The 22263-nt window shown below is 50.8% G+C and overlaps 10 protein-coding genes across 10 annotated transcripts; 4 read left to right on the plus strand and 6 right to left on the minus strand.

Annotated features, from left to right (window-relative positions):
- Positions 1-529: 529 nt before the first annotated feature.
- Positions 530-2910, minus strand: N7477_000422 (putative GTPase activating protein (Gyp3); the record flags this gene model as incomplete). Its single annotated transcript, XM_056962085.1, has 2 exons — positions 530-1808; positions 1862-2910. 2 exons carry the CDS (start codon positions 2908-2910, stop codon positions 530-532), a joined length of 2328 nt encoding a protein of 775 aa, XP_056827088.1.
- A 1327-nt stretch (positions 2911-4237) lies between these two features.
- On the minus strand, positions 4238-6034 carry N7477_000423 (cytochrome P450; the record flags this gene model as incomplete). Its single annotated transcript, XM_056962086.1, has 5 exons — positions 4238-4336; positions 4400-5200; positions 5248-5366; positions 5417-5657; positions 5708-6034. Coding segments are annotated over 5 exons (1587 nt in total), but the record flags the coding sequence as incomplete, so codon positions are not given.
- Positions 6035-6757: 723 nt separating this feature from the next.
- Positions 6758-7436, minus strand: N7477_000424 (putative ubiquitin conjugating enzyme (UbcB); the record flags this gene model as incomplete). Its single annotated transcript, XM_056962087.1, has 3 exons — positions 6758-7078; positions 7227-7343; positions 7410-7436. The coding sequence occupies 3 exons, from the start codon at positions 7434-7436 to the stop codon at positions 6758-6760; spliced, it is 465 nt and encodes a 154-aa protein (XP_056827090.1).
- Positions 7437-7877: 441 nt separating this feature from the next.
- Positions 7878-8650, minus strand: sec11 (signal peptidase complex catalytic subunit SEC11; the record flags this gene model as incomplete). The annotated part of the gene is made up of 4 exons (XM_056962088.1): positions 7878-7976; positions 8028-8129; positions 8197-8233; positions 8313-8650. The coding sequence occupies 4 exons, from the start codon at positions 8648-8650 to the stop codon at positions 7878-7880; spliced, it is 576 nt and encodes a 191-aa protein (XP_056827091.1).
- A 1579-nt stretch (positions 8651-10229) lies between these two features.
- On the plus strand, positions 10230-11924 carry N7477_000426 (uncharacterized protein; the record flags this gene model as incomplete). The annotated part of the gene is given in 5 exon segments (XM_056962089.1): positions 10230-10435; positions 10495-10590; positions 10642-10971; positions 11019-11691; positions 11706-11924. 5 exon segments carry the CDS (start codon positions 10230-10232, stop codon positions 11922-11924), a joined length of 1524 nt encoding a protein of 507 aa, XP_056827092.1.
- A 123-nt stretch (positions 11925-12047) lies between these two features.
- On the minus strand, positions 12048-13230 carry N7477_000427 (putative RTA1 domain protein; the record flags this gene model as incomplete). The annotated part of the gene is made up of 4 exons (XM_056962090.1): positions 12048-12795; positions 12853-13002; positions 13060-13159; positions 13209-13230. The coding sequence occupies 4 exons, from the start codon at positions 13228-13230 to the stop codon at positions 12048-12050; spliced, it is 1020 nt and encodes a 339-aa protein (XP_056827093.1).
- Positions 13231-14102: 872 nt separating this feature from the next.
- On the plus strand, positions 14103-16797 carry N7477_000428 (uncharacterized protein; the record flags this gene model as incomplete). The annotated part of the gene is made up of 6 exons (XM_056962091.1): positions 14103-14450; positions 14507-15560; positions 15610-15737; positions 15788-16312; positions 16363-16423; positions 16478-16797. 6 exons carry the CDS (start codon positions 14103-14105, stop codon positions 16795-16797), a joined length of 2436 nt encoding a protein of 811 aa, XP_056827094.1.
- A 409-nt stretch (positions 16798-17206) lies between these two features.
- On the minus strand, positions 17207-18160 carry N7477_000429 (SDR family oxidoreductase; the record flags this gene model as incomplete). The annotated part of the gene is made up of 1 exon (XM_056962092.1): positions 17207-18160. The coding sequence occupies one exon, from the start codon at positions 18158-18160 to the stop codon at positions 17207-17209; it is 954 nt and encodes a 317-aa protein (XP_056827095.1).
- A 448-nt stretch (positions 18161-18608) lies between these two features.
- On the plus strand, positions 18609-20849 carry N7477_000430 (putative C6 transcription factor; the record flags this gene model as incomplete). Its single annotated transcript, XM_056962093.1, has 4 exons — positions 18609-18816; positions 18866-18998; positions 19077-20167; positions 20218-20849. 4 exons carry the CDS (start codon positions 18609-18611, stop codon positions 20847-20849), a joined length of 2064 nt encoding a protein of 687 aa, XP_056827096.1.
- Positions 20850-21210: 361 nt separating this feature from the next.
- On the plus strand, positions 21211-21917 carry N7477_000431 (uncharacterized protein; the record flags this gene model as incomplete). Its single annotated transcript, XM_056962094.1, has 3 exons — positions 21211-21290; positions 21501-21607; positions 21667-21917. The coding sequence occupies 3 exons, from the start codon at positions 21211-21213 to the stop codon at positions 21915-21917; spliced, it is 438 nt and encodes a 145-aa protein (XP_056827097.1).
- Positions 21918-22263: the final 346 nt, after the last annotated feature.

Raw genomic sequence — 22263 nt, forward strand, 5'->3', positions numbered from 1 at the left:
TTTTCAAGGGGGAAGCAAGGAACCTGATATTTCCGCATCAGAATCCATGACGACATGCCCTGCAATGCAGGGCCGATGCGGAGAGAGCAACGATCGATCCAATGATCAGCTCAGATTGGCTCGGATCAGCCCTAAGGGTCCAATGAGCCCCATCCAAACTCCGCTAATTCCTGTTAGTCTCATTTTTGAGTCCATGTTTAGGTTATTGTGTTGTTTGCCTGCTTGGCTTTTCTGGGCACGTCTAGCTTTATTGAGTTTTTGCTTTGCATGCGGATCTATGTTGTGCTATGTACAAATGCAGGCCTTGCTCCAATATAACAAATAGGCCTAGGTATCCTGAGAAGACGCCAAAAAAAAAAACGCGAGGGGTCCCATATGTCGGGTGTTCGACATTGTTCGGTTGACAAGACGATTATGATTACAGAGATTAGTGAGCCGAGAGAAATAAACCAAGCGGCCGCGGTTGTCCAGTGTCCCGACCACATGATGAAAGATTCACGCTTCAAGTATCCGGGCAAGAGGCAATAGCCTATCGGAATGTGTGTTGCTTGAGTTGGCGCAGAGAATCCATGACACGAGGATGGCCATTTCGTGGAGGTGCTTCGAAATCGTCGGTGGCTGCTTGAATTTGACCTTTGCCAAAGGCCGCTGACCGTCGCAATTTCTCCTGCCGGACAGCCGTCCGTCGTGCCGCTCTTAGCTCGTCAATTCGACCTTGTCCGACTCGATGGCGTCGCATGAAGGAGTCATCAAGTAAGGTGTTGACATCGAGTAACTTCTTAGGCACGGTCTGCACCACTTGGAAGACTTCCATTGGGTCGGAAACTGCGAGGATCTCGCGTTCACAGGCCTTGAAGATGGCAAGCGAGACGCGGAAGAACGTCTTTGAGCCTTCGTAGAAGAAGACGTCCCAGACTCGCAGCGTGGTCTCCAGAGGTAGAGTACCAATGAACACCGACATAAGCCAGTTCGTTAATCCCAGCGTGATGTCTGGCAGTCGCGAGTTGACGGTCAGAGGAGGCGTCTTGCGGCCGGCGGGTGTCCCACCCATGCTGGCGATCTTAGCGTAAATGGCGGGCATGGAGTCCCGAAGAAGAACCATGAGGATCCAGAGATCAATGTTTGCACCCTCCAGACTGATTTCATGGGTTCCAGGTAGATAGACTGAGGTGATGATGTGCAGCATCCAGAATGCCTTTTCCTCAGGAAGGAAGAGAAGGAGCATGCCGGTAATGAAGTTTAGCGACTGTGTGTAGCCAACTTTTGGGTTGTGGAGTGCGAAAGCATACAACACCCGGCGAAGGGATTGAATCATTTGCGTCTCTGTCGGGATATCGGCATGTTTGGGATTACTACTGCCAGACTGGGCAGCATCCGTGCCTTCCGGCTTGAAGTGCATGTTGTCTGGAAACGTGCGATGCAAGTCTCGTTCAATATGCTCTTTGTCATCATTACTCGGCGAGTTCATGACCTTTTGCACTAGGTCGTCATAATGGCCAACGTGTCGGTTCAGTAGCTCGTACCCGCCGGCATACCAGAACCACGCTGCACCCCGGAACTCGGACGGGATGCCCTTTCGCACGAAACGCTTGACCTTATTGGACTGCGCTGGGAATACGGTTGGATTGTCTGTGCTCAAACCGTGCTCCTTGAGCATCTCGTGCCACTTGGTCTGTCGATGGCCCGCATAACTGGAATACGGGCCTTTCCAGGCCTTGTACATTTCCGACGTGACGTACTGCGTGGCTTTGCGGAACCCGTATTCATCCCTAGTCTCACTTCCAGGCATGAGAGGAGGAGGACCGGCCCTGGAATGATGATTCGCGAGCGCTGGCGCTCATGGAACGCCTGTAATTTGGACGGTTTGTCGGAAGTTGGGGAGGTGAGTGGTGTTGGTTCGAAATGAAGAGTCGGGGGTGGTAGCGGCGGACTTGTGGGAACAGGCTCTGAGACAGGACGCTCCAGTGATGTCGTCCCAGGTGCTGTAGGCTCCAGCAAGGTCGGCTGTGGCAGTGAGGGAATGGGAGGGATGTCGTCCAGCGATCTCGTATTGGGATGGTAAATGTCGTCCAAGCCCGAATCTCTTGATGGGGGCGGTGTTACTGATGGGGCCTTGCTCTCCGCGTAGGATTTGGGAGATGGAGGTTCCTCGGTCACGTCGCTGAAGCCGTCTAGGTACATGGAAATCGCATCTTCCACACTCATTCCTTCATCCATATGAGGAGCGTCTGGGGTATCGGGTGAAAGGTCGGTGATGGAGCTGCTCTTAGTAAGAACACTGCTGCGCTCAGTACCACTGTTTTGTTCTACACTGGACCAAGAAGTCAGGGTCGAATTGACGCTGGTTCTGAGTGTAGTTTCATCCGCGGGTCCGCTGGGAGGGAAGCGCGGCAACGGCAGATCGTGTGGGTTCAAGTCCTGGCGAACGTCCGAGGCCTCTTGAAGTCTGGGCCGGTTGCTATGCAGCTTGGACGTCGACATGGAAATACGCAAACCGCCCCTGGCAGGCGGGGCTTTGCGCGGATTGGGCTTGTCGAAATCATTATCGCCTGTATACCATGTCGGGGGTTGTCGGTCTGCTGGGGGCGTATAAGGGGAATTACGACCGGTAGGTGTTTTCGCTCTCCATTCTTCACGGCCTTGGGGCGAGCCAGCCCTGAGCGCCTCCGGAATCCATGGCCGATCTTCGACAGGATGATTGACTGGAAAAGGAGAGCGAGAACGCGGTGGGTGTGCCGAGCGGGGAGAGTTTGGTGTCGATCGCGGGATCGGGTTGGTTCGCGTTACGCGTGGTTCAATCTTCAATGGATCTAAACGCGGTTGATTCTGGTGAGGGGCCCTCCGACGGCCGCGAAGATCGGATGCGCCCAAGGGAGGTGGATATCGAGGGTTTCCAATTTCTGTGACCATGGCCACGAGCTAGTAGCAGCACCCAGTTCCCGCTGGACATTGGTTTCCGACTGAAAGGTTGAGAAGGAGTAGCTGAGCGCCAAGAAGGTTCTTCCGGTGTTTCAAGGCGAGATAAACGAGGGTATACACGGGTTGGGCACGGCGCGAAAGAAAAGGGTTGAGCGGCTAGCTCTTTGGACGGGTCAGGGGAAGTGGAAGTCGGATCAATGAAGTCAAGCAACGCACAATGAACGAGTGTAGAAGAAGCAAAAACAAGAAGAACAATAAGGGCCACAGCCTGCCAGAGGACTGGAATGAGGGCGAACGGACTGAATTTGAGACAAAAATCAACAGAACTTGATTAGCACTAGTGCCAGATGACGTAAGGAAAGGGCTCTGGGGTTTCAGATGCTGTGAACTGTCATTTCCCTTTAACGGTTCACTACCTATCAGTTCCTCGGGTTACCTGTCTGTGCAGCCATGCAGCTTGCTGCACACCTGTACATTGCCGATAGTTCCTCACTAGACATGTTCATGGTTCTTCCCGTGCCCCAGTGACCGACCCAGTGTCGACCACGGATGCATCGTCGATCAGGGACCAGACTTCACCTGCCGACACTTCCCCGACAACGGTCAAGTTTTTTCTTTTCTTTTCTTTTCTTTTCTTTCTTTAATTCGCCCCTAACAGCTCCATGAGATTGAGAGATCTTCGATTCTCGCTTAACGAGCTAGCCTCTGATCTCGGGAATGTGATCTTGTGAGCATTGCAACGTCCAACAATGAGCCTTCGCCTCCAGATTCCCTTTTCCCTCCATTATCAGTAGAATCAGGTGCATTAGAATCGAAAAAACAAAAAAAAAAAAATCAAACAAGCTGCTTGTTAATTTGGATCAACTCTTGTTTGCAATTCTAGGCTATCAAGGTGCAGCAAAACTTGAATTGCAGAGGCGGCATGGGAAATTGACGGGACAATGCCCGGATTCTCAAACTTCGGTGACTCTTCTAGGGCCCTGGCTGGCTTGCGATGCTATGATTGTTCCCACTAGCCGTGCCTCGCCCGGCTCTGCTCCATTGCCTCATTCCAGCTTCCGTCCTCTTCCGAGCCTTGGAAGGGGCATCTCATTTCTCGAGCGTCCGTGCTCTAGCTCCCGCCTTGTTATTTGCCCCGATCGTGATGGGGATCTTGTTCGGTGGAACAATCAACCTGGAACGGAATTCATTTGAGTTAATCTAAGTATATTGGCATTGCTTGAGCGGGCGATGTTATTGATGTAACTGTGGCTCCAAGCGCTGGGGCTCTCGAGGTTCCAGGCACACCATGTCGATCCTTCCGAGTTTGGTGCCTCCACTATATATCGCTGCGGGTCAATTTCACATCCATATTTTTCTGTCGCACGAACCATGCATTAGTTGTTGCCCATTCCTGTCCCGGGTTCTCGAACTCGATCTAAGACTCGGTGGATCAGCGTCTGGTTCTCAAGACGAAAACACGAGAATGAAGTCCACTCACTTTGTAGACCAAAAGTAAGGATGGGATTAATTTATAAATCTCCAGAAGGCTAATGTTCTTCCCTATACACGTCCTCGGTCCAGCCCCAAACGTAAAAGTAGCTCTGAGCATCTGCTTCTTGCGCCCCTTGAATTCAGCATCCGACTCCGTATTCGCCTGCATCCATCTTTCAGGGATAAACAAGTCGACGTCTTTTCCGAAGAGCGGGTGGCGGTGAATAATCCAGGGACTAGCACCGACGATTGTCCCGGCTGGTAAGAAGGGCCCACCGTTGGGCAGCTGCAGACCACCAGCGGGGACAATGCGCTCCAAGAGGAGTCCCACGGCGGGATGCAAACGCAGAGCTTCTTTGATCACGGCGTCAAGGTACGGCAGTTCTTCTTGGCTCTGCTTCCAGGAGACAGGGAGGGTGATCTTTCTTTCCTTGTATGCCGTGTTGAGTTCTCGATTTATTTTTGACAAGACTTTTGGGTTCCTGAGGGTGTAGTATAAGATCGCGCGTAAGGAGATGGCTGTCGTGTCAGAGCCGGCAATCATGTTGCTCACGGTGTATGAGAATACTTGATCATCGGTCACTACACTAGGATGGGCTCGCTTCGCATCTAGGAAGCGAGCAAGGAAGTCCTTGTGCAATTGTGATGACGGAGCACCGCCCTCCTTCGATACTGTTGACATCTGTTGAAGTCTTTCATCCAGTCGGGCACGCGCAAAACGAGCCACCGCACCAGTGGACCCGCCACGGACAAGTTGCCTCAGAGGATTTTTGATGAACAAATAATCCAGCCATGGCATTTGACCGATCTGCAATTGTTCAGTATGACCGACAATGACTGAAGCAAGTCACCTACCTTTCCTGAGTAGTCAAGCATATGTTCGAGCGCAGAAATGACTCCATCTATATCACCACCCTTCTCCAAGAATCCAAGAGGCTTGCTGAAGGTCATTTCACCGATTACATCAAAGGCGTCTACTCAAACTTAGTACGGGAGCCGCGTTTGGGCATAAGGCTCAGCTTACAGTACTGTAACCAGGCCGAGATATCACAAACTTTTCCGTGGACAACAAACTCATCCAGCCTTCGAAACAACGTATGGATTATCGTGTCTACGAATGGCTCGAACTCTGTCAAAGTGCTCATAGAGTACGCAGCCGAAATCGGCCGCTTGATCGAGGTATGGAAGTCTTCGTCTGTTGTCGTGAACAATGTAGGTGTCGGTTTGCCCTTGGCAAGTTGCTGTTGAACTTTATAGAAATCGGTCTGTCTTGAAATCAATACGGGGCAAGACATGCGTGAGCCTCCTGACTGACCTTGTTGTAGCCCTGGTTGATACCATATATTATCTTGAGAGCGTCTAAATCACGTACACTCACTACATTTGGGCCCAGTCGGACATAGTCACCATACTTCCGGTGGAGCATTTGGTGAGTGACCTCAGCATGGCCATTGGCCACGTCGATGAACCTCCAGAGGTTTGATAGCTTGGCAAGAAAAGGACCAGGCACTGATGATGCTCCTGGTGTAAAGTAGTTGCGGATGAGATGAGCTATACCCACGAGAAGAAGAATGCTTGGTACATTTCGTGCAAGAAAAGCTACCGAGTCTGAAAGGATAGCCATGATAAAGTCCTCTTCAATAGCTAAGATTGGCACTTACTCCATGTTTTCAGGCTTTTTCGTTCCCTTTATGTAAAATTACTCAATGGCTTCAATTCCCGAGGCGTACATGTCCGAGATGGCTACAACCAACCGAATCACTGAACGTTCTTCCCCGTGGGGTCATATGCGGGGAAATAGTGACATAATCGAGGTATCATTCCGCCAGCGGTATCATTATCCGAGCACGCACTCCAGATCTGAATGCTCGAGGCTGAGTCAAGGTGCTCTCGGCCCTTATTCTTCTACAGATTGGAAACTAGGAGTTGAGAAGTCGGGAGCTGCCGCTTTGACTTGCACAATCAGAAAGTTGTCACCTCCCCCATCTTCGATTCTCTCATGGCTGTTCATACGATGGGGTTAGAATTCTCAACAAGGCATGTACGCGATCGTGGCTCATTATCTACCGACGACTGGACGCTGCTTATACCACCCCTCGGCCTCCGTTGCAATTCCGCCACGCCGCGGAAACGTCCCGCTAGAGAGCAGCAAATAAGACTGATATCCATATGCAAAAGACAACATATTGACTATCAGCAATATGAATTTCAATGTTTCTTTGTATGTTCAGATGCCAACGACTGGAACAAGTTCATGTACTTCTATTTCCCGACCCAAGCCATGCATAGAAACACCCCTCCCTGACTATTCGCAAGATCAAAGTCATAGACACATAACGACAGAGCCCCTCAAGAGCAGGTAAACCTACTTGGAGACTGCATATTTTCGGGTCCATTCACGTGCAACTTCGTCATAGCGCGCCCGATCATTCCTGTATTGCTCTGCGATCCTTCCTTCAATAGCATCGTCGGGCATGGGCTCGGCCAAAAGTTGGCGAGCGAACTGAAGGACAGCATTGATTTTTGAGCTGGGCTTCCATTCGTCTGCGCGCAGCATTCCCAGGCACATGCTGCCTTTCTCGTCGTTTGTGACATTTGGATGGTAGATCTTGGTCGAGAAGGAGACGATGGGAGGCTTGAATGGGTATTCAGTAGGTAGCGACAGTTTCAATGCGAAATTTCCGCCCTTTTGATTGTACATAGAGGTTAGACAATGTGTTCATGCGGGAACGGACACAGGGGGGGGCAAAGGGTGGCGCAGCGCCTTGCGTTTGAAGGTGATCAAGGGCGCCGTCACAAATAAAGCGCTACAGCATATGGATGTATTTGCGTACCTGATATGGTGATCCTTCAGGGCCGTCCATGCGTACCTTCCACTCGTAAAGGTTTGACTCATCAACTAATTCGACGCTGATACCCGCAGGAGGCGATTCAACAAGCTCAGCGAGCTCCTGTCAAGGAAACTTGGGTTTAGAAAGTTGGATCCAACAGCGAAGAAGCCCTGAGAGGTGTCATACCTTGGCTATGCGCTTTTGGCTGCCCATCTTGTCGAGTCTGATTGACCTCGTGGGCGCGTGACGGAGATGCGGGGCGCCAGAGGATGGTGCGATAAGATACAAAAGCGAAGAGAGATAGACGAGGCAAGTCGAGCGAGAGTTTGAGGCAAGTCACCGAGAAACGAGAGCTCGGTGCGCGATGGTAAAAGAAGGTGGCCTGGTAGATCGAAGCTAGAAGCATTCCAGGACTTGAAGTGGGGGTGGGAAGAAGACGTCAGTCGGGCAAATCAGTCTTGGCCGAAAAGGTCGCCTCATGGACTTGCTATTTACTTCGAGTCTTTACGCCTGTGATGCTTTCATTCGGACCAATAAACCCAACTTTCTGTTTAATACAAAGTTGGTTGTTTTGATTGACTCATTTAGGTGTTGGGAAGTAATTTATTTGAGAATGCGAATGCGAGCTAGTTTATCGAACTTCCGCCATACCAACTACTCCCTCTGGAGCATGACCATCAATCCCATGATACCGAGAAGAACTGTTTTGAGCCATGGGTGCTCACTGAGCATAATAGTAACGTAACCCACCATCTGCGGATGTCAGCCCACTGCAAGAAGAGAGCACGGAGCCATAGAGCCTACCGGAATGTATCCACGCACACTGCCCACAATGTCCTCCTCACGGCTGAGGTGGTCTTGGCCTCGAGCATATAGCTCCGTATCATCGGCAAGATTGTTGTCGCCCTGAAACACGGAATCGTTGTGTTAGTCCATGCGTTCGACAAAGCACACTGTATGGCTGTCAACGTACCTTGGTCAGAAGCATGTGCGAATTAGGTGTCGAATTTCTAGATAACCCGGTCAGTATCGACCTACCCCCATGGCTATGGTATTCAGGAGAGCATTCAAATTGTGCCCAGAACATACACTGTGATTTCCTTCACCTTCTTGGCCTTGCCCTCAACTTCGGGGTATGTTCGCACCACTCGGTGCACGATGGGGATGTCCTTGCCGCGGACATTGTAAACCACAATTTCGCCAACTTCTGTGCGCGGGCTTCGGTTCCAGAGGAAGAGCAGGTCACCACGCTGGAATGCTGGCTCCATCGACCCGGACAGCACGACCACGATCGGCGAGCTGGAAGCCGAGGCAACAGAAAGACCCTTCCATAGCATGAAAGCTGTAGAGAGTACAAGGGCAAAATTCAGCGCCTGCGCAATTGATTGCCGCGCATTTGCGAGGCTTGAAGAGAGTGATGAGAGCATGATTGGCTGTTTATAGGCGCGGATAGTAGGGCGCGGCTCGACACAGCAAAGCGCCGGACTAGGGTCGATCTCGAGGGAGGGTCAAGGTCGTAAAGCTTTTGGGATTAAGTGTGAGCGGATTTAGATGATATAGCTCACAGTCGAGTACCAGCCGGCTGGTCAAATTTGTTTTGGCCGAGCTGAAGACTTCTGAGAGGTGGCCTCGCCGATTCCGCATCTGCGCCGGTGGATACTTCACCGCCTTGGATGTCAACACAGCTCTGATCAACTAGCACTTAGATTTGCAACGATGAAACTTGAAGAAAAAAAAATTCTCAGATACGTGTGTAGGCAAACTTATCGTGAATTGACGACTTTGAACTCATCTCAAGTTTTCTATCACGACAGTTCTCGCAATCGGCTGACCCATCCCCTCAACGAGCACCAACTAGCATCAAATTCATCTCCGATGACCCCGTTGTTATCATAGAGTCTACAATAATTCGTGTAGACGTCAAGGTAGGATAGGGTCTTGTAAAAGTCCGGGCCGTACGGCACTCCCGACCACTTTGATCGGTATCCTGCGTCGCCCCCCTCAATGCAATTTTTTATCTTCTAAAGTGCTCGAGTGCTGAATTCCAGTGATCGTAAGGTTAAGCTTTCTTCGTAGCCGGCCGTCCACCTTTGCACATTCATAGCACGAGCTCTTGGCAATAGGGGGAAAAGGAATCTCTCAGGGGCTACACTACGTATACTTTGACCGAAATGTGGATCTTTTTGCAATATGTCCCAAGCTCCGAGCTCAGGAGAGGTTGAAAAACAAATGCACATCAGCCAGACCATGACAGCTACCCGATGCCATGGATCTTGTGTACTCTCTTCAGAATCCTGGTCAAACGTGGCCTCACATTGTGCTACATGATCGGTCAAAACTGCCACAAACAGCTTATACTCGTAGTGAGGTCCCGACTCTCTGTCCAAGTGCTATCAAGCCACAAATTGTAGAATTGAGATTGCAACCTTAATTTGAAAAGCAGAAATTGACGAGCATCGGCATAAAAGCCTTCAAATCGATCGTTTCCAGCTCGTATACATATACTGGTCGGCTAGGAAAGCAGATTATCAATCGTCTTCTGGATCGGCCAAGCATTTGAGGTGTGTATCCCCTGGTTACCCCAAGAATGCTACATCCCTAGAATGGAAAACCCCAAGACTGGTGTTGAACGAAGCCCACAGATGTGACATCTAGGCAGATTGATAAATCGACATAGTGCACGTGAGTTAGCGAATAATCAAGCCGAAAACCACTGTATCCGGTTCATCTCAAAAGTTTTCCCGGTGGTAGTGTCTGTAGTTCAGGGTAGGTTGTCTGAGCAACGCTCAAGTAGATACAAATTCCAGAGCGAGGCTTGCAGGGGGCTGGCATTCTTCGGGATCACATACTCACCTTCCCAATCTCAATCGAGAAATTAGTTTATACACATCGCACATGTCAAACAGGTCAAGACCTTGCCTAATCGCTGATTGCTTGTCCTGGATGAGCAAGCTCTCCTTGATACTCACCTCACTCGCATTATGAGAAGATTTACAAACGCGCAAGATGAAATCTCCCCTTGATATCACGGTCGAGCGCAGGTTCTACTTGCAGGAGCAGATGCAGGAACATTTGCGCGACCATCATCTTGAATTGACGCCGGACAGGAAGTTTGTTCGGTGGCTGCGCGACAACCCCAAGCACCCGAGAAATTGGCCTACGAATCGAAAGATATATGATACGACACTTATCTGCGTATTGGATCTTATCCTGTATGATCGGGCTCTAATAAATGGATGTTGCGAAGATGATTGCTGATTGAGCTTTACAGAACGGCTAGTAGCACTGCAGGTGCGGCCGCGGCATCGCAAGCCAGACATGAATATAATGTTGGGCATACCTTTGCCACGTTTTGCTTTGTGACACTGTGAGACAGCTCTTTTCTTGCTACCAACTCCTTTCTCTAATAATGTACCAGATTTCTTCTAGGGCAATGTCTGGGCACTATTGTGTTCCCCCCATGGACCGAGTCTTTTGGCCGCAAGAAGTTATATATAATCAGCAGTGCTCTGAGTTGTGGCTGCTGTATTGTCATCGGTACCGTGAATTCACTCCCTGCTGCGATTGTTATGCGAGTAATTGCAGGACTTGTTTCCGCGGTACCGGGTAATATTGTGGGCGGAAGTATCGAGGACCTGTTCAACTCCCGGGCGCGAGTATGGGCAATCTACTGCTGGACTGTGGCATCGAATATCGGGTTGATTGTGGGCCCGATCATGAGCAGCCACATCGTTGCATACCTTGACTGGTCAGTTCAATTGGCTCTCTCGGTGATAATGGCTAACAAATGCTTAGGCGATGGGTATTCTACATATATGCGATTGTTATGGGAATTATTACCGGGATGCTTTTTTTCATCCGCGAATCTCGATCGTCCCTGCTATTGACTGCCGAGGTCGAAGTGCTACGGCTTCAGATCGAGGGCATTCCTCCTGCGCTTAACCACGACCATATACCGACCATGCGTGCTTTCATGAAGGAACACTTGTTCCGTCCTGCGCAGCTCTTTTGTGGCGAGCCTATCGTATTCACCATTTCGATGATCATTTCTGTCGTCATGTCTCTCATCTATATGTTCACCGAAGCCATGCCCATCATTTACCAGTCGATGGGGTTCACATCGCCGCAGGCATCTCTCATGTTCCTGGCAATTGGCCTCGGTACTTGCCTCAGTGCATTCACTCGCATGCTTGACTCTCAAATCCTCAACAAGCGACGACGCAAGGGTCTTCCTATTCGACCCGAAGACAAGCTCGTGGGTCTAGGGATTGGCGCCCCAGTTCTAGCTATTTCACTTTGGTGGTTTGGCTGGACGATCCCGCCTCTGATTCACAGCCCAAATATCCCATGGATTGTCCCAACGATATCACTCATCTTCGTTGGCTTCTCGCTGACCGAAATTGACACCGTCCTATACGGTTACATCTCTGATAGCTATCTCAGCTATGCGGCTAGTGCAACTGCTGCGGTAGGATTCTTCAGGGGGTTGCTTTCCGGATTATTCCCGCTCTTCACGAAACAAATGTTCCATGGACTGGGCTCAAACTTTGCAATGTCAATTCTGGCAGGCGTCGCAACTATGTTTTGCATCGTACCGCCCCTCGTTCTATGCTACGGGAACGGATCAGGCGACGCAGTCGATTCGCATCTTACAGTTGGGAGATCCAAGGTGAAATGGGAAAGGATGACAATGACTTGTAGTGACTTTAACTGTGTATATTCAATTATAAAAGACCTATTAATTAATGTGGAATTTCATTGATACCCCATACGATTTTCAGACATTTCCACGTGCAGAAAAGTGGAAGATTGATGACCAGAAAATCAGAAACATGACCCTTCGAATGTCGCGGAAGACAGCGTGATCTGCTGAGTAGTCACGGTCTCCCAATACTTCTCCTTCTTGCCGTGCTTTGTAATCAAACCGTAAATATCAAAAGGATCAATTATAGTAACCAACTTGGATCGGGGGTCATCATAACCTGGACCCTCAATTTCAGTCACGCCATCCACACTCAAATATACCTTGTTTGAGCGTGGAAGTACCTGCATCGGATGACACACATTGAGCAGGGTGGTGTTGCTGTACATGAAGACCGCCTCGAAAAACCAGAAGAACCATTCTTGCTTAAGAACGGGACTGATCTGCTGAATGTCAGTGTAGGTGTTCAGGCTCGCGGCGGTGAAATACTCGACAGTGCGGTAAATGGTTCGAATGATGATGAGAGTGCAGCTGGCATAGAGAACAATCAGAGTGCGCTTAATCTTTTTATTCAAAACACTGCCCTTCGAGCAGTTGTAGTGGAATCTTCCAGCGAGTGCCACGAAGCCCACCATCAAGGCAATCTGCATGATGAGCGCCGCCTTGAGTAGTGCTTTGCCAGTGTCTTGCTCACTCACTGTGGAGTCAGCACTTGCGACTCGAACAGCTCCATTGGCAGTGATAGCTTCGATGACCACAGCTAAAGCAATGAATGTGGTAAACACACGACCAGGGTGAATGGGTGAGTGATATGGGATATAGTAGAGCATGCGACCGAGTATAAGGTAATTCGAGGTTTCGTAGACCGGACTAGAGGGTAAGAACTGTCAGCAAGGTGACTCAATAGCTGGGTAGAATGCGTCTTACGGTCCAACCAGAAGGAGAACATTGCTCGCTATATAAATACCGATGTTATGCCATTGACCGAAGGCACCAATGGTGCGCATGACAAATCCAGCCGTAAAAAGAAGCGCCGACCATGGCAACAAGCCAGTCACTTTCCATGACTTGTAGCGGCTACATGGCATTAGAGTCAGATCTTGGGTGACTTTCCGCTGGCAAGAATAGACATACAAGGTCTGATAGAAGTGGAATACACCCGACAGGGCGAAGAGGATGGCAAATGCTATCGGCGCACCCTTATTCGGTGCATAGAACCAAAGGCTTCCTGGCTCTATCAAGGTGTCAGACAGTAGTGTATTGGGAAATCGCGTAATACTAACGATACGAGCGTTCTCCTATCATTCCGAAGGTGTGGAGCTCACTCTCCTCACAATAATCAATTAAGCGTGAGACTTGGGGTTGTATTTGAGAATGATGATTTCGCAAACACCGTTATTTCATAAAAACATATCAATCTCCAGAAAGCAAGGCTTTTTATATGATGCTTGAAGGTGGCTATTCAGCTCTATCATGTGGAGTGATCGACTCCGATGACAAGCGAAAACGAGTTACCCGTTTGGGTCATAAACCACGAATGTAGCGGCAAGTTAAATGACCAAGTTGAGCGAATTACAAAGCAGTATCTCGAAATGACCGACGACGGTTCAGCCTAGTCAACGGGCGCAGCGTCTGGGCTCGCCCAAATACGAGATCATAACCAGCCCAAGAGTCGGTTCGTGGAACCATGATGGGCCGAATAAGCTCTGAGCTTGAGGCAACTGGAGATGCGACTTATCCTTTGGCATAATTAAAGCCTATGGTAATTGTGGGGTCGATCTGGCGATGGCTGAGTTGCGAGACTTCCAAAGCGGCAAGTCTCGTATTGCTACCCATGGGCGAGAGCGGGTTATCCCGCGGCTGAGCGCAAGGGCCGTAATCTCCATGCTTCCAGGAGCAACATAGGCTTAGCAGACATTGCCATGAGCAGATTGGTTAGACTATCTCCCAGAATGATTTTCATTATGGAGGACCTGTAGATAACAATATCTTCTTTGAGGGTGCGATCGATCTATAGTCTTGTAGAGGTGAACAGGTTGCCCTGACAACACCGCACCTTACCACATCAGGATGGCGCGGCGGAGATCTGTGGACATGCTTGCATTTGGGTTTCGACTTTTGATCTCTGACCTCCACCACCAATGTGCGCTGGAGCTATGCTTCCAGACAATTTCGTCATGTCGTCCAAACAGCCCCAATCGGCGCTGTTCCAGGTCTACCTTCGCCTGCGACCTCCTTATGCGCAACACGATGAAAACGAACGATTCCTCACGGTCGAGCCGCCAGAGTCATCTCAAGATGACGGCGAGATTGTCGCACCGATCCCAACACACATCACAGTTCAACCTCCCAGCGAATCTCGGAAACGCGCTATCGAGAGATTTGGTTTCACAAAGGTCTTCGAGGAGAACGCGTCGCAGTTAGATGTCTTCCACGACACTGGGATGGAGTCTTTGGTGAGGGGAGTCTTGAAAGAAAACCGGGATGGATTGGTCGCTACTCTGGGAGTTACAGGCAGTGGAAAGGTCGGTATGCTGTCCTCTCGATCGGAGAGTGGAGCTAATGTATTGAGACAATGCAGAGCCACACCATCCTAGGATCCAAGTCCCAGCGGGGTCTTACCCAAATGGCCCTGGATGTCATCTTCCGATCGCTGGAGCCCACTGTGAAGACCGAGGACGGTAGCATCAGTCCCATGATGCTTGCCTCTCTGGCTGCGTCAGATGCCTCCGAGGCTCAATTATTCTCTGCTCAGACATTCCTGGAAGCTGTCTACGGCGATCCCAACGGAGGCCGCAACTCAAGGGCCCAAACTCCCATGAGCCCTGGCCGTGCAAACACCCCACTCACGGTACGAAGCCCCCAATCCCTGAACAGCCCCCAAGAATCACTGCGTAAGCGATCACCTGATTCTGGAACCGGCCTCCCTGGACTTCAAAGATACACTGGGAGTTCTCAAAAGGCAGCTCAAACATCCAGCCACAATCGCAAGGTTCGATCCGCCTCTGGCCAACAATCGACTGAGCAACTTGGAGAGATGTCGCCAGGACCCTTTAATCCTATCCCCTTCATTCGTTTCAATCCGCTTGAGAGTCGTTTAGCTAAATTACGACTTTATGTCTTTCAGGAACCGACACCTGCATTAATATTTCCCCGCCGCCAGCAGCGTGAACGTCCTATTGCCGCTCCTCGAATGCCCGATGTGAGTCATCTGACAGTGGATTTGAATGACAAATCCGACTATGTGGTTTTGGTATCCATGTATGAGGTCTACAACGATCGAATTTTTGACCTTTTGACCCCTTCAATTGTTCCTGGCCAAGGAAGTGCCATGTCCCGCGGAAATAACCAGCAAAAAGATCGACGTCGTCCTTTATTGTTTAAACCTACCGAGGGATCACCCGACCGCAAAGTTGTTGCGGGACTCAGGAAGATTGCTTGCAGCTCATACGAGGAAGCTTTGGCTATTCTTGAAGTTGGCCTGACCGAGCGAAAGGTCACCGGTACGGGCGCCAATAGTGTCAGCTCTCGCAGCCATGGTTTCTTCTGTCTCGAGGTCAAGAAATTGACACATAGCAAACGATACGGGGAAGCCAGCTGGGTTGGAAATACACTCACAGTTGTTGACTTAGCTGGTAAGTGTAGCTGCACGACTGAAATGACCAATTATGCTGACATGAATAGGCTCTGAGCGAGCGAGGACCGCGAAAACTGCAGGCGCCACCCTCGCGGAGGCTGGTAAGATTAACGAAAGTCTGATGTACTTGGGGCAATGTCTTCAAATGCAAAGCAACTTGCAAGATGGATTCAAGGTAAGCTCTAATCATGTCCTGGTTGACCAGCAAAACCTAATCACCAACAGACTGCACTTGTCCCTTTCCGCCAGTGTAAATTGACGGAGCTTCTGTTTTCCAACTCTTTCCCTTCATCCAATCAAATGTCCCGGGGCCTTCATCCGCAGAAGGCTATCATGGTCGTGACAGCCGATCCTCTGGGTGACTTCAATGCCACCTCCCAAATCCTGCGTTATTCCGCGTTAGCCCGCGAAGTGACGGTTCCTCGTATCCCATCAGTCACCGAGTCTATCCTGTCGGCTGTCTCCGGCAAGGAAAGGTCCGCTAGTGGACGTATTTCGCCCAACTTTGCCCAGGCTGAAGAGTTGGAGCGCGCTGCTTTGGAGATTACAAGACTGACCAAGGATTGCCACGGTCTAGCTGTGAGACTTGCCGAGGAAGAAATTCTGCGGTCCGAGGTGGAGATCAGGCTTGCAGCCGCTGAGGACCGATGCGTGATGATTGAACAAGAAGTCCGCGAAGAGTGCTGGGCCGAAATGGATGAGATGATGGAAGATGAGCGAAAACGATGGCAAAAGGCCTGGGATGAGCAGGTAAGTGCCTCATCTTACTGTTTCCGTCTGCATGTACTGACGATTACTAGGCTGGTCGTAATGACGAGCATATTGATAAGAAGATTGAGCTGGTGTCTCGAGGATTCAATAGTCAGTTCAAAGATGTCCAGCCCTTTCTTCAGGTGTAGCTAACCCTCTTAATAGTCTTCGAAGACCCCGAACCAACGTCTGACCAAAGAGTGGAAGAGCTCGAGATCGAGAACGAGCAGCTACGTCGTCGCCTTGCAACCCTGGAACGCGAGCTGCGCTCTCACTCACCCACCCGCAAGCCTCGATCGCAGAATCCTGCACCATCCAACCTCCTGGGCCGAGAAAGTGACATCGAGAATGCCTTACAACGAATGAACCAGTTGAATCTCACGGACAGCATGTTCACACCAGCTTCACCATCTTCCTCGCCTAGCAAGAAGCCGAAGAAACTTCCGACGAGGAAATTTGATCTAGCTCCTGAGAGCGAGATTTAAACCATCCAATGTCTCTCTTGTCATGACTTTTATGAATTTTTCTCCCCTTTCTTCTTGCAAACTGGGATGGATCCGATATACCATGGGCAGGATACAAAGATACCGGCTGAGGCGTTGGATTTTCATATGTGATGATTTCGATTGATGGATTCTGTTTTTACTCGTTCATTTTGGGAATAATACTGCCTCGGCACGGCTTGAATAAAACCAGAAAATGTGTAAAATACCTTTCTACCAGCTTAAGATCCAAGTGAGCCCTCGCCCTTGAGCCCACGGGATAAAAGTCTGCTGATCAGCACAAACGAGCTTCTTCCAGTCAGGAGAAACGATAAAGTTTGAGCAGAGGGAAATAGTATAGTAATTGCGTATTTACGAAGTTAACTTCTATCTTTGCGTGGTATACACATGATCAGGAGCTCTCTAAATGCACCTTGTAGTCCAGCACTGTCTGTTCAAAAGACTCATCCCGCTTCATGCCCAGTGAAATGGCCTGGGTATTATCAAACTGCGTGGGCCACGACTTGAGAATAGGTACCAAGGCAGGGTCTTCCTTCTCCCGGAGTAGAGCCAGTTTATCCTTACCAGCAACCTTTTCGAGCGCATCCATCATTCCTTGGACGGTCACACAGATACCAGGAACATTGATCTGACGGATATGCGGGGGAACAGAGTCTCCGGGAAGACGGAAAGTAACAAGAAGATTGTAGACAAGAGTCTTGGGCGAGCAGAGCCACGACTTGAACGAACGGTCTTCAATGGGAATAACACACTCCTTGCCATCCAGAGGCTCACGGATCATGCCAGAGAGAAAGGATGAAGCAGCGGCAGTAGGTACACCCGGACGAACCGAGACAGTTGGGAAACGAAGAGTGAAGCCAGTGATGAACTTGCGACGGGTGTACTCGTTGATCAGAGTCTCACAGATAATCTTTTCGGCGCCGTACGAGGACTCCGGGGTCGGAATGACGCTGTCGGTCACCACCTCGGGCAATGGTTGACCATAGACAGCTTGACTAGATGCGTAGATGACCCGCACTCCGGGGCAGGTGTGTCGTAATGCCTCGAGCAGGTTGCGCGTGGCGTCCACGTTGACGCTCATGCCTAGATCGAAATTGGCCTCGGAGCCGGAGGACATGATACCGTGGAAGGCATAGACGGCATCGAGTGAAGAGTCAACGACATCTTTTGCACCCGCGAGAAGATCGGCTTTTATTGCAGTCGCATTCTCGGGGTAACGGACGCCCTGGGGAATCGGCGGTTGGTGGATATCGGTCAAAGTAATGCGGTATTCTGAGTCATTCAATAGTTCTTTGGCAAGTAGTTGGCCGATGAACCCGGCGGCACCTGTAATGAGAATGTGCATGATGCTAGAAAAGAACGGAGAGTTGATTGAATAGAAGTTGGCCCCTCCAGGAATTTATGAGCGCATGGAAGCTCCCCTAGTCTCTCCGCATTGTTCGCAGCAAGTCCGAGACGGTCCACTGTCAACCTTCCGCACCGGACTTGGGCCGGTCGCTCTTCTCTGGTGGATCTGGACCTGGGTTCTCTGCAACACCTACGCTCAACAAACCCAACTTAGGGAAGCTATTTAGATTATGCCTGTCGCTTCAATGTTGGCGGACTGCCACTGGGGAAACATTTTAGATGTTCGGTAGTCTATGCGGGAATCTGGGCCAGGAACAGGGAACAAACTTTAGTCGACTGGCTAAGGGTAGCCAACCTGGGAAGCAAGAGACGAGCAGTCAACAAGAGACCCGAATTTCACATGGCAAGTGCGCAGAGTCTGAGTCTCCAGCGCTGAGCCCAGGGAAATGAGGGCACACTGTGAAAACCCACCCTCGGCCTCCCCCGACTTTTCCCCCGCCAACACCTTTGCCCCTAACCTCCCCCGGAGCATCACCGAATTCATTCATGGATGCTTCGTCCCCACTCAAACGCTCCTCGACGGAAGCTGGTCTGGATTCGCCCAGGGTAATGCGGATTCAAGACCAGCACCCAAGATCTCCAAGGCTCGCGCATGTGAGTGTTCACTTTCCCCGCATCGGCGCATTGGCTGACCCCAGATAAGGCGCTGAGTGTAAACGCCACAAGATTCGCTGCGAATTCCGATCAGGGGAAACAAATTGCACAAAATGTATTCGCAGCGGTATCAAATGCGTCGTCAATGACTTTTCGCAGAAATTTGTCGACGACGACGGAATGTACGCCTGCTAACCCCGCGCTCCGGGGAATACTCCGAGCTGTCGCAAGGGACCGTGAGCTAATTCAATTCGCGATAGATGGAAGTCTCAGGCGACTGCCACGATGCAGCAGTTGCAGTCGGCAGTATCGCAACTTCTGCGACAAGCAGGACTCCCTGATCTTTCAACCTACTCGACCGGAGAAAGTCGCAATGGACCTAGCCCTGCTGCCTCACACCATGGCCACCGAACATCTATTGATGCGTCGCAATCGCAATCGCAATCACATGTCACCCCTCATGACGAACCGGGGGTGGTGATGGATGTCACCAGGGAACCATCTCCGGAACCCGATCTTCAAAATCCAGAATTGGTCCCAGCACCTATGCGCAGTCTATACGAGGTTACTAAGTTGCGCAATCTACGTAATAACCACATTGAGGCACCCAAGAAGACCCTATTGGAAGAAGACTTCATTACGAGGGGATTGATTTCCCTCCACGAGGCGGAAGAGCTCTTTGCATACTTCAGTCGCACCATGAACCAGCTGCTTTGGGGCGGGATCATTCTGGTCCACCGAGATCTGACCTCGGTTCGTCGCGCATCAACTCTTCTATCTGCCGCAGTGTTGACTGTTGCGGCGCTTCATATTCCTAACCGCACCGACACACTGAATCGATGCTATAACGAGTATGTGTCGTTGGTGTCTCGAATGGCACTTACGCGGGCCCACACCCTTGATGATATCCGTGGTCTCTGTGTTGGCGCGTTCTGGCTGTCAGAATTGAGCTGGAAACTCTCCGGACACGCAGTGCGCATTGCAACAGAAATGGGCCTGCACCAAAGTTATCAGCGCCTGACTCGCGGAAACACAGATCAATATGAGCGCGCACAGCTTTGGTACTTGCTGTATGTCTGTGATCATCACTTCAGCATAGCATATGGGCGGCCACCTGTCATTCACGAGGACGTAGCTATCCGAAATTACGAGACATTTCTTGAATTTCCGATGGTGGTAGCGGGTGACATACGCTTGCTGGCCCAGGTTGCACTTTTCATGATTTTGACCGAGGCCTATCGGACTTTTGGAAGTGATACGGAACAATCAATGACTGAAGAGGACTTTGGTCAATTGAGAGTATATAATGTTGCTGTAGATCAGTGGCGGTTGCTCTGGCAGCCCCGATCTGGTATGTCTCTCCTGGCCTGCATGAGGAATCAAGACTCTAACCTATTCCAGGCGACAGCCCGTATGTGCGGACGTATCCTTCCAAGGGAGTGGTGCTGCACTATCATTTTGCGAAATTTCAGCTGAATTCGCTCTCCCTCCGAGGTCTTTCCCCGTCGAACACTCCCGTATTCTCAATGGATCGCAAAGAATCCGCCAATATCGCCATTTCATCTGCAATGGCCTGTCTAAACATGGTGCTCGAGGAGCCCGACATCCGCGACGCGATCGTCGGGGTCCCCATTTTCACCCACACCATGGTGACCTTTTCCGCCGTGTTCCTACTCAAGGTCGCAATCAACTGGAACTCGGCATACTTGAGTATCAACGCGCGCCAAGTGCGGCGACTGGTTGAGCGCGTGATTGAGCTCATGAATTGTGTCTCTGCAGGAGAGCGGCACTTGACCCGGCACATTGCACGTGGGCTGGGCAAGATGCTCGAGCGATTCGACTCCTGGGAGGCTGCATGGCAGGTAGGCACTAGCAATGGGGGCGCCGTGGAAGTGCCAGGGGGTGCGAATGCGATGGCGCAGGGATTCCCGCCTCCCGACCTGATCTACGACATGGTTGGGACGTATGGTTTTGGACTCGACGAGCACCTGTTAGACCCGAGCATGGCCAACTTTGAATTCTTGGCGCAATAAGCCAGAGTGAAGAGATAAAAGACGCACAGGGCACAGCTGAACCTCGGAAGGTCTAAGCGGGAGGGAATGTTTGATAGAATCCCGATAGTAAGCAGAGAGGCACGCACTCCCGCACCCATGGCCACGCACGTCTCCACAAAATGGTAGTGTAAGCTATCGACCCCCATGTCGTCACCCTCCGCGTTCCCCTCTCCCTTGGTTCCCCCTTTGGAGCTCCGGAACCCTGGAACCCTATCCTGGTGTCGAAAGGGAGCTGCAATCTCCTTTTCTTACACTTACACTTCCACCCTTCCCCCCCCCTCTCATCTTCTACGCACCTCTACTACTCGAATTGATCTAAATACCTCATACATTATCCACCATGTCCACTCGCAAGAGAAAGCAAGATGCCGAGGAGAAGCTCCAGGCTCTCCCTAGCGACGAGAGTGAAGAAGAAGAAGAGTAAGCTCGCGCCATTCATCTCTACCCCCAAGGACCCGACTCAATTAGCCCGGCGCGCGCCTGTCGGGTTTTGCGCCAATTCATTGGCTTCTTACTGCATACTCCCGGATGGTCGCGCATTGATCGCATCACCATGCGCAGTTAATCCTACCCAAAGACCATCCCATACCGTAGAGAAATGACCGCTAACTGGACCGCGCATGGTCATAGATATGAAGACTCCGAGCCTGAAGCTTCAGATGTGAGCGACGAGGGCGAGGAAGAGGAGGGAGATGAGGATGACGAGGACGAGGAAGATGAGGAAGAGGTCGAAGAAGGTGTGTGTTGCTTCCATCGATGTGAAACGGATTTGTTGACTGACTGTTTGCCACACCAGCCCCTCCCAAGGCCAAGAAGCGAAAGACCGCCCCTGCTGCCGATGATGAGGAGGTTGAAGAGGAGGTCGAGGAGGAGGCCGAAGAGAAGGAGAACGGCGCGAATGGCGACGATGCCGATGAGGATGGAGAAGAGGAAGTCGAGGATACGGCTGAGACTAGTGGCCCTGCAGCGGCAGCAGCCAAGGCTAAGGGAGGCGACGTTCCTAAGGAATCGGACCTCCCTGAGGTTGATGCTGCGGAGGAGGAGTAATGTCGAGACCATTTGGCTCGCGTGGAAGTCCAGCTTTGAATGTGGTGGCTGTAAGCTTCCGTCTAGTCTTCGACTCTTATATACATGATTTGGCCGGAGTGTTCGAGGTACCGTCGGTACCTGGACCTGGCTAGTTCTGTCACTTTCACGTTTCCAGTTGGTAGACTTGTAACTGGCTGGGCCTCCAATGTAGTGAGTATGTTTTCTCTAAGAACAGGGCTATTCAAAAGCTTGTTCATGAGGGGTTTGCGCTTGCTTTTAGGGCATTTGGCTCTAGTGTCTATGGTCGATATCCACTTGAGCACTTAGGGCTTATTTGGAGTCTCTTTGAGACCTCGCCCATTGT

Source organism: Penicillium maclennaniae (genome assembly GCF_028827695.1).
Source record: "Penicillium maclennaniae strain IBT 15551 chromosome Unknown utg000001l:1.0-3280838.0:1.0-3283122.0, whole genome shotgun sequence".
Classification (NCBI taxonomy): Eukaryota; Fungi; Ascomycota; class Eurotiomycetes; order Eurotiales; family Aspergillaceae; genus Penicillium; species Penicillium maclennaniae.